Source organism: Leuciscus leuciscus, assembly GCF_965113295.1.
Source record: "Leuciscus leuciscus genome assembly, chromosome: 11".
In the NCBI taxonomy this organism is placed as follows: domain Eukaryota; kingdom Metazoa; phylum Chordata; class Actinopteri; order Cypriniformes; family Leuciscidae; genus Leuciscus; species Leuciscus leuciscus.
Genome location: NC_138735.1, coordinates 24,422,200 through 24,436,662, shown reverse-complemented (window position 1 = coordinate 24,436,662; position 14,463 = coordinate 24,422,200). Strand labels below are relative to the sequence as shown.

The following is a 14,463-nucleotide window of genomic DNA, read 5'->3' as shown; positions in this document are numbered from 1 at the left end:
TACAAAGGTTAGATGCATTCAAATAAAAGTAAGTAAGCACAAATTAAATAATCAGTTTGTTTAGCATTCAATGGCACAGTCACAAAGACAGGACAATACTCAAGTGGTGGCAATTGGTCGTCTGCTTAGCGTTTGACCACAGAATGACTGAATTCCCACCAGGAGCAGTATACACAGTCCCACTGAAAGCCCTACTGCATAAACAGAGAAACTGAAGCTTTCTAAAGCTGATCTGATGGGACCAAAGCCATGGCCCATTGCCCAGGGCAAGCATGTCCCCACCTAAGCCTGTCCTGCAACGGAGCTCTCTCCAGGGGCAAAACCTTACCTCCCTCCTTCACTCAAATTCTTTGTTTTTTTTGCTTCCACATTTCCAATTTGAGAGGCACCAAGGAAAAATTCACAAAGACCTGCATTTACACAAATGAACCAGTTCAATAGTTTACATACCCTTGAATCTTAACACTGTGTTGTTATTACCAAGATGGTTTGTTATCATGTTCTGTGATGTTGTCCATGAGACCCTTGTTTGTCCTGAGCAGTTAAACTCAAACTAAAGTTCAGAACGATCCTCCAGGTCCTGCACATTCTTTGGTTTTGACTACATGTCATATTAGTCATTAGGTATTAGTAGTCTTTTTGGTTAATATCTAGTAACACTATTTTGATGGTCCCACAACCGACATTCAACTGACTATAAGTCACTTTGCAAGTACATGTCAACTTATTCTACTAACCCCAACCCTAACCTAACAGTCAATTAATACTCTAATAAGAGTTAGTTCACATTTAGTTGAAAATTATTGAGAGTTAGTTGACATGTTGCAAAGTTACTTATGGTCAGTAGAATGTCTAAAGTGGACTTTCAAAATAAAGTGTAACCTTACATGTTTCCCAGAAGACAGTTACTATGTTCAAACAAAAAAGTTGGACAAGTAGTCGTTTTTATGCATTTGCCAGTCTATTAGACTTTCAGATGCCAGATGTATAAAAACAACACTGTAAAAAAATATTTTCATGATTTGTTATCACATCTTTTAACCATTTGTCAAATCAACTTAGATAATTAATGTGGTTCAGATAACATAATATTTTGAGTTTCTATTTATTAAACCAATCTCTTTGTTGTATTAACTCAATTTTTTTATTTCAATTAACTCAAAATTTTAAGGCAACCAGGTAACTTAGTTTTTTAAGTTAGACCAACAATATATTTTTACAGTGAACCTATTTGAAGCAACTTACATGTCATTTAAGGTATATTAGTTGCTAATGCCATTCTTGACTTTTTGAGGTACAGGAATGCTAAGGGTATGCTATATGTGGAAAGAGAGGAAACTCATTTACAAAGCACCCATGCCGAAAAAACCTGCAGTCCAGCTTACATAAGAATATGAGGGAGCAAAAGCCAGTCAGCTGGTCATATGTCCTGAAGTGTTCCTAAAAAACACGTAGCCTCTGTCCTGCCCATCAGTCAGCCCATCATTTCCCCTCTGGCTTAACCCACTGACATGTCTGCAGCAATGTGGTGATTTATCTGACAGGCCCGGAGCAAGATTAGCTGTTGCATTAATACACTCATCTACTGTTGTTCCAGGTGTGTGTACAGTCAAAGAAGAGCTATTTCTCTTACATTTTTAATGATCTGTCTGACAGCAGGGGAATCAGGAGCATACAGAATTTTGCCCATCAGGAAAGGCTTGACTGAACTCCACACAATCCTTGTGACCGGATTGGACTCCAAATCCTTCATGAGGTCATTACAGAACGGAGCTGAAAGAGATATGGAGTTATGAGAAACACGAGAACATTCTCTTCTCCTCGTTTCCTCTTCATCAGTCTAAACTAAAGTCTGTGTAAAGTACAGTACTCACTGGCCGTGTGATCGTAGCTGTACTTCCCCTCTCCCCTTGTGCTGTTGATGCCCAAAAAGGCTTTGTAGTTGTTATCCTCGTACCAGTTGAAGGAGGTGACCCTGGAGAAGGCCCCTTCAGTGTAGCCACAGAACAAGCTGGAGGTGGCGGCCATGAGTTGGCTGAAAGATGGAGTCTCATGGGACTGAAGCAATAGAGAGACCACTTGCAGGAGGTCTTTAGAGCTAGTTCTGTCAAACAGCTGTTGAAAAAGGGGTATAGGAGTTTTTTATTTGTATTAAATATTGAGTTGCATTTTTTTATAGCTAAAAAACTAAAAAAAACAATCAATGTTTTTAGAATACAGTGGCTCCAAAAAAGCATTCAGACAGTTAAAGGTATAGCAGAGGATGTTTTACTTCCTGGTGGGTAGTCTAAACTATTGGTCCTCCTAATTGTCAATCATTCTGGTGAATCAATCAACGTTTTCAAAAAGTGGAGAGGGCTTATCTAAAATTTGGAAAGATCCTCCGCTATACCTTTAAGTCACATTTAATGTATGAATGTCATTGCGTTACTTATAATATCAAATACCAAACCAAAATGTTTTATATTCTATATTTCTGTTTTAAAGCACAAGCTCACTTTTCAAGCAAAACGTTTCATAAAAACCTTTGGCACAAAATTGGACAGTTACAAATTATGCTTAAAAGTATTTGGATACTTTCTGGTTGTCTAACTTAGAACATGGAGAACATTTCATTTAATTTCAGTTGGTTAAAAGTCAAATTTTTGTATTCAGTGCAATATAATTCATGTTCCGTATGTGTGATTTCAATGTCCAGATTGGGGATCCTGTGGATTTAACTACTTCCAACTTACAGAACAATAATAAATAATTAATTGTACTAAAATATTTCTGATGAGGTTTGTGCCGAAATCACCGTAATCTGCACATCTTTCAACAAAGTAAGGAGTAAGAATTTCATATCTGTCATGGAGTCAGAAGGCAAACCAAATCTTTTGGCACCAAACTAAAATCCCTCTGGGTGGGAAAGTCCATTATCCTAAACTCAAACACATCAAAGCCTACAGACACAGGACAGATAATCTGAGCCTCTGGGGTCCACAGTACTACGGCAGGTGAAGAGAGAGAAAAAACAGCGTCTAGAGGATGTCAGATAACAGCAGTCCATTGATTCATACAAACTCCTTCAAACAAAAGCCAGCAAGTTCTGTAAAACACATTTGTTTCCTCACAAGCTAATAAAAAGGGATATTTTTTGGAAAAAATCGAGACAGTAAATTCCTGGATTTTTTCATTATGTTGTTCTTGGTACATCTGGCCCAGTGGCGTGGAGAACATGATGAAAAAGGAATTCGGAAAATTAGTAATTGGCGTCAGGATCCCCGTTAGCCGGGCGACAGACAAAAGAGCGGCCCCACCGACAGGAAGTCCCTGACTTGTAGAGTTGCAGGCACACTGACACACTTTAACCAGCAGACATTGACGTATAACATCCGTGCTGCGTTTCCCCCTTTTCAGCAGGGTATAAAACGCCCTCAACTGTCAACTAACCACATGTGAACCTCAACCTTATTTATAATGAATCTGACTGAGCAGTGGCTGAAATTAGCTTTCCGCACACACACCAATGATATCTCCATATCCGTATGCTTGCGTAAAAAGTCACGCAGAGGAAATCGCGATTTCCTGATCGCTAAAAATACAGTTGAACTTTTGTAGGGCCCTGAGGTCCATTACGCACCGCTCTCAGCTTCTCAGACACGGCAGGCAGAAGTCGGGCCCAGAAGTGAAGGTCCAGTCCATTGGAGTAGTTATCAAGAACTAGAGGAAGCTGGGAATGAGAGAAGAGAAGGAAATGAGACCATCAAGTTAGATGGCATAGATGAATAGATGTACAGTGCATTCAATACATTAACAGTTCATGGGCCAGATTTACTAAACAGGGCAAATTAGCATGAGAACGCAATACCAAAAAAGCGTAAATGAGAGTGGAAAGTTATGTGCTTGATCTACTGACGACGTGCAAATTAAAGAACACAGACGCAGCCGGATCATTTCCATAATGACCAAAGTAATCTACCAAGAGCAGCGCAAATTAGAGTCTGGCACAAATGTGACACAAAAAGTAAGTGAATACAAGCAATACATAAATAGTAATAAGAAAAAAAAAAATCTGTCAGTTATTTTAGAATCATTGATATACTATTATAGTTTTTGCAAAAAAAAATTTATTAGATTTAAATGTATTTTAAAATTTTTTATAATTTGTTGTATTTTTGTCATTTTTATTTTTAATGTATGTGTCTATATAGTTTTTTTATTAAGTTTTAGTTTTTAGTTTATTTAGTTCTAATTATTTAGTTCTTCAACTTAAACGAAAAAGAGAAAAGCTGCCTTGGCAACTACCTGAAATTAATTATATTTTCATTTCATTTTTATTTTAAGTAATGAAAATGTTTTTATGGTTTCAGTTTTAGTAATAATTAACAATAACAACACTGGTTTCAGTTACATTTATGTATAAAATCTATGTATAAAATGAAATTAACATTTTAAACAGTGTCCAAATCATTTTAGCTGAAGTAGCAAAGCAGGGTTTGGGAAATGCGTGTATAGCTCACATCCTGTCTTCCGAGATGTAACACTTCCAGAAACAATCTTTCTTCTACAGTATCCAAGGTACTTTACAATGGAACAGATGGGACCAAGTTCAGGAAATGCCATGTGTGTGTGTCACAGGAGCAACTTCAAATATGAGACATCCTTCTTCCTATCAGCCTCTCAATCTATCTCTAATGCTAAAAGTGACTTATAACATGTTCATATGGATCCAGCCATCAGTGTTTGCATATGACTGACAATTACAGTCATTATACTTGCAGTGTTCAAGTGTAACGTGATGCTAACAACACATGAGTGGCTTTGGATAAAAGTGTCTAGCAAATGAATAAACATTAATGTATTTATGTATCTGTTCAGAGGGGGAAGCTTGGATAAAGTAGTCTTTAGTACAGTCTATCAGTATTATTATTTAAAGCTCTCATAGCGTTTAGTCCAGCAGAGGTGTGTTGACTGTAATCTAATTAGTGAAATAGGCCAAGTCGGTTCCCTTCACTAACACTGATCGGGTGACTCAGGCTAACGCCCCGCTGTCCTCTCCCCACGCTCATTTAGAAACCATAAACTACCAAGAACAACCAGGAAGGGTGTGTGGGGTTACTAACTCTACAAAAATTTAAGAGCTATCAATTTCACTTACAAATGACTGGAAAAATAAAATAAAATAAATTGAACTGTCAGGAACGTTAAAAACATTCCTTAAAATATCTTCTTTTGTATTCCACAGAAGAAGAAAAAAAGTCATACAGGTTTGGAAAGACAAGGGTAAGCAAATGATGACAGAATTCAATTTTGGGGTGGACTATCGCTTTAAGCTGGTCTTTTTGGTGTATATACTACATTCTGAACCATAATTATTTGTTGCTTCCACCCAAAACATGAGCTGATTTGACTTCCCTCATAGTTGGCATACCTATCTGTGTCAGCACTTCCTCTACACCCAAACCCATTTCCAACATTTACAGATGATATTAGTGATTTTACTGAGTGTATGAGTAGACTGACCAAGCGGAAAAGTTTGAAGAAGTCGAGGTTAGCATAGAATTTGTCCTCAATGGTCTGAAGACGCTGTGATGTGAGAATACACATGGCATTGCGCACAGTATACAGGCCCCAACGGCTCGGGAAAATAAGGAAACGCTCAAGAAGAGTCTGACTGCAGGCGATGTCCTTCAGATGGAGATCAGGAACTCCATATGCAAACTGAGAGAGACAGACAGTGAAAAACAGAATGAAAAGATTAGGAAATGAGGGCAGTTAATGCTATGTTAGCTGAGCTGGACTTAAACATTCAGCAGTAGTAAAATGTTTCTGGAAATAGATAAAAATAGATAGTTAGAGTGATCTCTAAAACTATCTGTCATGTATCAGTATCAAAACCGCAACATAACAAATCAGTTTTGTTGCAGCAATGTTGTAGTAGTGTTGCTTTAGCATAACACTGAAAAAGAGACATCAATGCAATTTTTTTTAGTTAGGTTGAGATTTTTACTAACTAAAGTTGCTATGCTAACATTCTCTGCACCCACTATAAAGACATATTAGCATTAGCATTATATGTGACACAAATACATACTATTTCTATGAAAAAATACTGGTTTATTTATCATTTTAATACATTTTTAATGAATGCTTTGAGTACACACAGATCACTCATATAGGCCAACGGTATGTTATTATCTAGCTAATGCTATCTAAATTAGCACAATTCACAGTACTGATCAATGTATGATGACAGAAAACAAAATGGTAAACATTTGAAAGACATAAAAATGCATGAGCAACAAAAGACCCCATGTGTTTTACCATTAGGTTTGAAAATGCTAATTAGCTAATGTGCTAATTTTCCTCTCATAGTGTACAACATGCACAGGTTAAAAGTCAAAACAACATACACACATGCAGATAGTCAGCCAAACTCAACCTGTACTCAACCTTCATCCAACATCTATTAAGAAACACCACCAGCCTCCCCATGGAATAGCATTTCAACTCAAGGAAGGGGCACAAAAGAGGATGGCAACAAAATTGGAGGAAATCATTAACATCCTAGACATCCTGGAACAGCTTTAACCATCGGCTTCAATCACAAGAAACACTTCTGAGGTGTTGCTGCCTGCTACCATTAAACAATACAACATCTGCTATTTATATGGCATGACATATATAATAGTACACCATGTATGTTTAATTAATCCTTATGCTTTTACATTATCTGTATGTGTGTAAAATATAGACATCACATATTTGATATACTGTATGTGACATATTGTAAATAATTTGATTAAAAATAAAATTATACTGTTCAAAGGTTTGGGAACAGGAGTTTTTTTAAAGAAATTAATGTTTTTATTTAAGATGCATTAAATTGATCAATTGATCAGTAAATACATTTACAATATAGTGCTACAAAATATTTATTTCAAATAAATTCTGTCGATGCACTTTCTATTCATCAAAGAATCCTTAAAAAAAGTATCACAGTTTCCACAAAAATATTAAGCAGTGCAACCATCTCCTTCGTACTTGTTTCCCTTCTTACTTTGAATTTGTTTTATGTCTGCATCTTTTATCATGAAACAATCAGGGGCAAAAACAATGGTGACTTACAGTATCCACAGTATGTACAAGCAGCTAACAAAAATATTCAGACATTATAAACAACTTTGGAAATCGAATACTTCCCTACATAGTATGCGAAAAACAGTACGCCACAAGAGTAGTATGTCTGAATACATATACCGTATTTTCCGCACTATAAGGCGCACCGGATTATAAGGCGCACCTTCAATGAATGGCCTATTTTAGAACTGTTTTCATATATAGGGCGCACCGGATTATAAGGCGCATAGAATAGAAGATACTGCAGTCAAACGTTTGACTGGGTTTGCGTTATGCAGTGGTCACCAACCTTTTCAAGCCTAAGATCACATCCAAAATCCAAATGTAAACCAAGATCTACCACTTGCAAAAAAATATAAAAAAACATGTGGCTGAGCTGTAAAACCTTGACGCGTCCGCATGAGCGCGAAGGTAATAAAAAACTAATATCCGTCTGCTCGGGCAGATTCGGCTCCCAGTCGTGCATCTTCGGATGAGGAGGCGCGCGCGCGGCAAAATGACGTCATTGTGACAGCGCGCGCGCCTCCGCATCCGAAGATGCACGACTTTGAGCCGAATCTGCCCGAGCAGACGGATATAAGTACATCTCATCACACCGGCACCCAGTTTGCGCGTCTAAATCAGTTGTATGGTCTGGTGTTCAGTCTAAAACAAAACAGTTGCGTCAAGTATAAATGCCTCGTCTGTTTGGGGAGGTGCGCACGCAGTCAGCGGAGGCTCGCGCTCCGGTGCCAGGCGAAAGTATAAACAAAAGGTTTAAGTCAGCGGTTGTTTTACAGACATTAATATAAGGCGCCAGATCCATATATAAGGCGCTGCGGATTATAAGGCGCACTGTCGTTTTTAAAAAAAATTAAAGGCTTTTAAGTGCGCCTTATAGTGCGCAAAATACGGTATTCGAAAAACAGTAGGCGAATAATACCCGAATGACTTCGGCCGAGATTCTGAAGTGTGCATTTGATGGACACTTTACAATCCCATGAGGCTGTGGGAGAGGATTTATGAATGGAAGTGGAACAACGTAACTGACGCTGGTAGGTCACATGACAGAAACAAAATGGCGGATGTAGTCTGTCCAAATTTCATTCATAATACCAGTTTCATTCTGTATATTTTTTAACGTTGACGAAGTAAATTCACATTCAAATGTAGTACCTACTCAGACAGTACGCGATTTCGTACGCTGCACTTGTGTGTCTTTGCCTCAACAATGGGCTACACACTTGGATGAAACATACATATAGATGCAAGCTATGGCTCAGAACCAGTGTGCAAAAAAACCCAACTGGAAAACCTCCAGCTTCATGCATCCTCTCTAACCAGCTTCCTCTCTCTTTCTCTATTTCATTGGTAGCTATAGACTTATCCAACCAGGACATTCCATCTTCTTCCGTACGCCCCTGCTGGCTGACTGGCAGCACCTCTGAGAAAGCCTTCAAAATGCCTTGCATTCCTCTCCCTTAAATTTCCATATGAAAGTGACTCGGACCCTGATGTTCTTGTGTTCATGCAATCACTTCCTCTAGACCTGCTCTTCTCTTTGTCCACATCGCTGCCCTCAAGATCAAAGGAGACAGGGTCTCGTGCAAATCATCATCGGTGCTTTGTTCTCACTGGAAAATAAACCCACAAAGAATCTTGGGGCAGGGTAACATGGGGGCGAGGTTCAGCCAGAGACGTTCTGCCATAGGTTGGGGGTCTGATTACTCACAGGGCCCTGGGATGACAAATATATACATCACAAAAGGTCTGTACAGAGAGCTGAGAAACCCAAACATGCAGTCTGATGCTGAACAAACGGGCACTTGAGAACCGGCCAAGATTCTCTCAGTCTCAAACAGAGACATTCAAGTCCACCAACAAAGCAGCAGAGAAAGTAGATGAATTTTTGTCTCTGCGGCGAAATCAATCTGCGTATCATTCACGATTAAATTAGACAATCACAAAAAAGAACGGTTCGGGTTAGTGAGTTTTGGAGGCTTCAAGCTGAACTCTTAGCTGTAATGTAAATAGATGCAATGATATTCTGGCAGTTACAGATTAAAATGACTATTTTCATATTGTAGGCAGTAAACGGATAATTTTTATCATCTTAATAAATTATTACTGTTTTGTGTAAATACTTTAAAAACAAAAATCTAAAAACTAAAATGAACTGTTACTGTTATTAGTAAAATATACTGCTACAAGTGTATTTAGGCATCACAACATTATAATGTACACTGTACAGCATTGGATATTTTTATTTTGAGATTTGCTAAAAGATTACATTTAACATTGATATTAAACTACAAGTGTTTTTAAGATTAACTTTAAGGGAGCATTTATATGACACCAATGGTCACCAAAATGTAAAAAATTGGTGAAATGAGCATGCACTTATAAATAAAAAATTCTCTAATATCACCCCAAACTAATATGGTATTAATATATCATCCAATTTCAATTATAATGGCCTAAATGTGAGTTTAACCGTAACTTTTTTACTCATGCAAAGAGGCTAAGCAATCTTATTACATACTCCTCTGGAATATTTCATTCTAATGGGTATATTTATAAGTCTTAAAGGTACAGTAGCAAAAATTGTTTCATTCTAAGGGAAAGAAATAATATTCTTAATGAGTTTTTTTGTCTTGTTTCCAGACAAAATTTCTAAAATCACTCAAACAAAATGTATTTACTTGATGGGCAACATAGCAAAGATTAAGATTGTGTCTTTAATATAAGTGTAAACAAGTAAAAAACGAAATTAATATTTTATTGTTTCTTCTCAAGTAAACTTATCTTCTTTTAAAATTTACCTGTAAAAAAAAAAAAACGAATTAAAAACGAATTAAAACGCATACTGTATTTTGCGGTGTGGTGGGAAATGGACATATAAAATGACTGAAATTATTCCAATATTTATATTGGATATTTCTGGATCATATCATTTAAGCAGTCCAACACAGTTTACCTGTTCAGGTCGGATCTGTGAATGAACCAGCTGATGCACCACAGATTCTGTTAGAGGAACATCTCTGAGCAGGTATGAAGTGAGAGTTTCGTCATCCTTCAAAATGTCCTCCACTTTCACGCCTCGACCTGCACACGAAGTGAACAAAATGTGTGAGAACAGGATTCCAGAGTGAAGAATTTCAATAGGATGAAAGAATGTCGCACTTCAACATTTAAGAGATGCCCAGAGCTGGAAGGATTTCAGCAGCATGACAATCATTCTAATGAGATGAACAGATAGAAAACAGCTCTGGTATGCCAGGCATCCATGACCTGCTGAAATATGGCCAATATATCGCTCTGTTTATACTTATTTTTGAAAGAAAGTGTAAAGAGGATGTGATAGAGGAGAGAGATTCCGGTGTGAATCAGTGCCAGGAACCTAGAGGAGCCAGAGACCATTTCACACGACACAAAAAACAAGTCATGAGCCTTTTTTCTCAAGGGCCACGAAGCTATTAGCACTTTGAACGCGAGCTGCTGCACGTAGGAGTAGGCTTAAGACAGGTTCTTCTGCCAGGAACCAAAAGATCATTCATTCCTGCCCTCAGCATAATGCACTGGACAATTATTCAGTCAATCACCAGAGAACAATCAATCACATTCCACTGAAGGCCATAGACATTTGTTTTTCAAGCGAGGACAGGCCAATTAGAGCTTTCAGCGAAGGAATGCCAGACTCAAACCCAGACAACTTCTATTTGTGTGTCCCGTCATGAGGTAAACAAATGGAAGTGCTTTCTCTAAAAATAATAGTATGGAAGGAGCATAAGCTTCTTAGCATTCCCCATGAAAGGACCTCTTCAAGGCAGATTGAGCATGTGATGTAATCTGAGAGAGTGGTGTAAACAGTGAAGGAATGGCTGGGAAGCCGAGGTGACGTGAGGTTTGCTGACCTGCGATCAATTCAGGATTGGTTCGGAGAGTGTCCATGAAGTTGCTCATGGTCATGAGTTCTCGCCATAGCCGTCCCAACTGCAGGAACTCTGCATCTTCAAACAGCAGCTCCTGCGCGTCCATCCAAAACCGAGCCAGTCTGAACAGAGAGGGGTGCATGTGTATTAGAGCAACGGAGGACTAGATCATCTGCATCATTTGCACATGAAACATATCAACTCACATTGAGTTGTTGTAGTTGGACACCAGGCCTGGAGACTCTCCACGGGTTGAGTGCTGGAAACAGGGGTTGTTGGCATTGCAGAAGATCCCTTGGATCCATGGAAGGATGCCAGTGGAAGGCATGGCTTTGTTTGGAAAATGACCTGAGGTGGAGCAAACTGGTCATTAATAATGGCAACAAACGAATCAACCAACATCAGTTGCCGCGTTTCCATTACCCTTCAAATTGCGCAAATTGAAATTGCGAATTGAAAATACAGCCAATGGAAACAGTTTTTACGCTCGCATGAGGTGGTTTTTCAGGCAATATAAGAAATATTTCTCAAAACTGCAATGAAAACTGCAGTTTTTCCGCATTTACAGGTCAGCTGACGTAGATGACGCGGTATGTTTAGACAGAATACGAGACAGAATTCTTTATTAAATGAATAAAAGACAAAATAATTACAGGAATTCTGGATTCTAAACCTTAAAGAAATGCCACAATCAAGACCTCGAAGCAGAAATGAGGGAGAAACACCCAGAAACTCCTCACATGTGCCACTCTCAAGTATAAGGTTCTTTCCTTACCATTAATGCTTGGATAACACAAGTCTTCTTCGATTAATAATAATGGCCAGTGCAGTGGCTGAGATTTACATAAACTTACCAACGTCCGTCCCCATGATTTTTTGGAATCACTTATCGCGGTTAATGGAAACGCCATCATTTCGCAATCGTTTTTTGTCGACATTTATAAATAAAAAATCGCAAAAGTTTTGCGCAAATCTGTAATGGATACATGAGAACAGTTGCTTTTTGAATGTGACTAGAAATACTGTAATACAGAATTTTTTTTATTTTATTATTATTAATATCATAAAATAATATTAATATTATCTATATTATATATATACAAAAATGCACAAAAATATATAGCCTACTTTTACTAACTTATATATAGAGTATTTTTTTTTCATTTAAAATACTTTTTTTTTAATGAAAATAAAATGTTTAAACTATTAAAATCATCTTCAATCATTCATACATTCATGTTGGCGGTAAAGAGGGTTCGCTCTTCTCAGCCAAACCAGTCCAATGAATAGCACCACAGGCCACATAATCTCCATAAAGAGCCGAGTCTGGGGTTAAAACACAAGAAAATTCATTAGAAAGGCTCAAGAAGAAATGCAGACAAAGAACATCTATCCTACAGATCCTACAGTAAATATACAAAACTTTTGAGCTGTATATATTTTTCAGATGAAGTTGTTCAGGTCCTAGTTCAAATCTTAACCCCTATTCATTGCATAATGTGACTGGAATTTCCTTTTGCTGAGTTAAATGTAGTAATTTCCAGCTTTCCTATGTGTATAGTGAAGGAACAAGCTGATCACCTTCTGCCTCTTTCGGATAGTCCAGTTTTTCCAGAGGAGCAGCCGCACTTGGCTGTTGGTTCCCATGACTGCGGCTCTTCACCCCAACAGGGGTCACGTACAGGTGACCTACCTGGACAAAACAACCAAAGAAAAGACGCATTTTATCTCCATCAGACATGTCAAGATGTTTATAAGTCTGATTAATGCAACAAATATGGGTTAAACGCACCAGTGGTCTAATCCCATTCTAAGAATCCATGTATGACTTCATGCATTTAGTTCCAAAGAAGTTTTACTGAAAATAGTGGCTTGCAATCCACCAGTGAGCAACCCAAAGGCAGCCGGGAAAGAAAACCAACCTTTCTTCAACCCCTCAGAAAAGTACAAAATAAATACACTGTATCTAAATCATAAGACCAGCCATGAGACATATGAGACAAGAAATGATTTGTGTGGGCTGTAAATACAGTTCAGCATATTAGAGACAAACACAGTGCTCTTACGTAACAGGCCTGCATGCTCCCTTATGCAACACTCAATAACCATTCATTCGGAAATGGCTAAAGGACACATGCAAAACATAATTAAACAGACAGAACTCACCTCAGGAGAAGAAAGCTCTTTTACGCTTACATCTGCTGAAGCTCATGGCCGTCTTCACTCGACTGACTGTAGGTTTGCTGCAGACGCTAAGCAGGTTTGTAATCTGATTGATTTAAGCTCCTTTCACCAGTGTGAGAGCCGGTCCTCTGTGCCTAGTCTATGCTGCGTTGGACCTGTGACCTAGCTAACAGTAATTGGTGATGAATAGGAATTCTTATAAATAGACAAATTCTTAAGAGTCTATGATTGGATCATTATTGCGGTGATTATTATGTTTATAAAATGTTATATGTTTGGCAACAGTTCTTCTAATCCTAATTGATGGAGTGTGTAGCTTTTCATTTCTTAAACAACCATGTAGGAAGACGCATCATGGCCATATTCCAGGATGACAATGTTATGATTCATCAGGCTCAAATTGTGAAAGAATGGTTGGGATGGAGCATGAAGAATCATTTTCACACATGAATTGGCACCAGACCTTAAATTCATTGAAAGTCTTTGGGATGTGCTGGAGGAGGCTTTACAGAGTGCTCGACTCTTGCATTGTTAATACAAGATCTTAACAAAACATTGATGCACCTCTTGATGGAAATAAATGTTGTGATGTTTTTTTTACTCCTAAGCATTTGCCTATTTAAATTCAAACAGTGACTTTTTTGGGGGGCTGGGCAGTGCACTATCTAGTGGAGACCAGGGCTAGTTGTCACACCTTTACGCCAGTGAATATTATCAAGTATTTCTGTATAAACACATACCTTGAAGTCTGGCAAAAAAAAATAAAAAAAATCTATTGGACATTTCCATCGTCACTGCACGGGAAAAAAGCTCAGTAAACAAACATCGATCTTTTGTGACAACATGCCCCAATGGTGCACACAATGGCGGAAACTTCCCTCCAGCAAATAAATGCAGTTGCCGTTCACAAAACGTTTCAATGTTCCCTCAGTTTAGTATTAGCATTTTAAAAACTTAGTTATATACCGTACATAATCAAAATTAGCTAATAATTTTTTATTATGCCTAACATAGCTATTTATATCAGGATGCAATACTAATATCAAGATGCACCACCATCATATTAAATGCGGTTAAAACAACCAATAATAAGTGATAATAATTTTTAAACAATTTCTTATGTTACAATAGTCATTTTCATAATCCATAACCTTTCTTTCTTCTTAAAGTATCATATTTAATTTTGATTACATTTATGGCTGGGGCTTCAAAAACATATTTCTATGCACACATAATGAGGATAACA

At 37.8% G+C, this 14,463-nt stretch overlaps 1 protein-coding gene across 1 annotated transcript in view; it reads right to left on the bottom strand.

Annotated features, from left to right (window-relative positions):
• Positions 1-14,382, bottom strand: part of abca4a (ATP-binding cassette, sub-family A (ABC1), member 4a) — a 50,332-nt gene extending 35,950 nt beyond the window's left edge. The window contains exons 1-10 of the mRNA XM_082183286.1: positions 12,826-14,382; positions 12,615-12,726; positions 12,266-12,359; positions 11,240-11,381; positions 11,016-11,155; positions 10,079-10,206; positions 5,506-5,703; positions 3,623-3,712; positions 1,875-2,115; positions 1,634-1,773 (exon numbers count right to left, since the gene is read on the bottom strand). Coding sequence (XP_082039412.1) covers positions 1,634-1,773; positions 1,875-2,115; positions 3,623-3,712; positions 5,506-5,703; positions 10,079-10,206; positions 11,016-11,155; positions 11,240-11,381; positions 12,266-12,359; positions 12,615-12,680 — 1,239 coding nt within the window. The 5' untranslated portion in view covers positions 12,681-12,726; positions 12,826-14,382. The remainder of the gene's footprint in view (positions 1-1,633; positions 1,774-1,874; positions 2,116-3,622; positions 3,713-5,505; positions 5,704-10,078; positions 10,207-11,015; positions 11,156-11,239; positions 11,382-12,265; positions 12,360-12,614; positions 12,727-12,825) is intronic.
• Between the last annotated feature and the right edge of the window lie 81 nt (positions 14,383-14,463).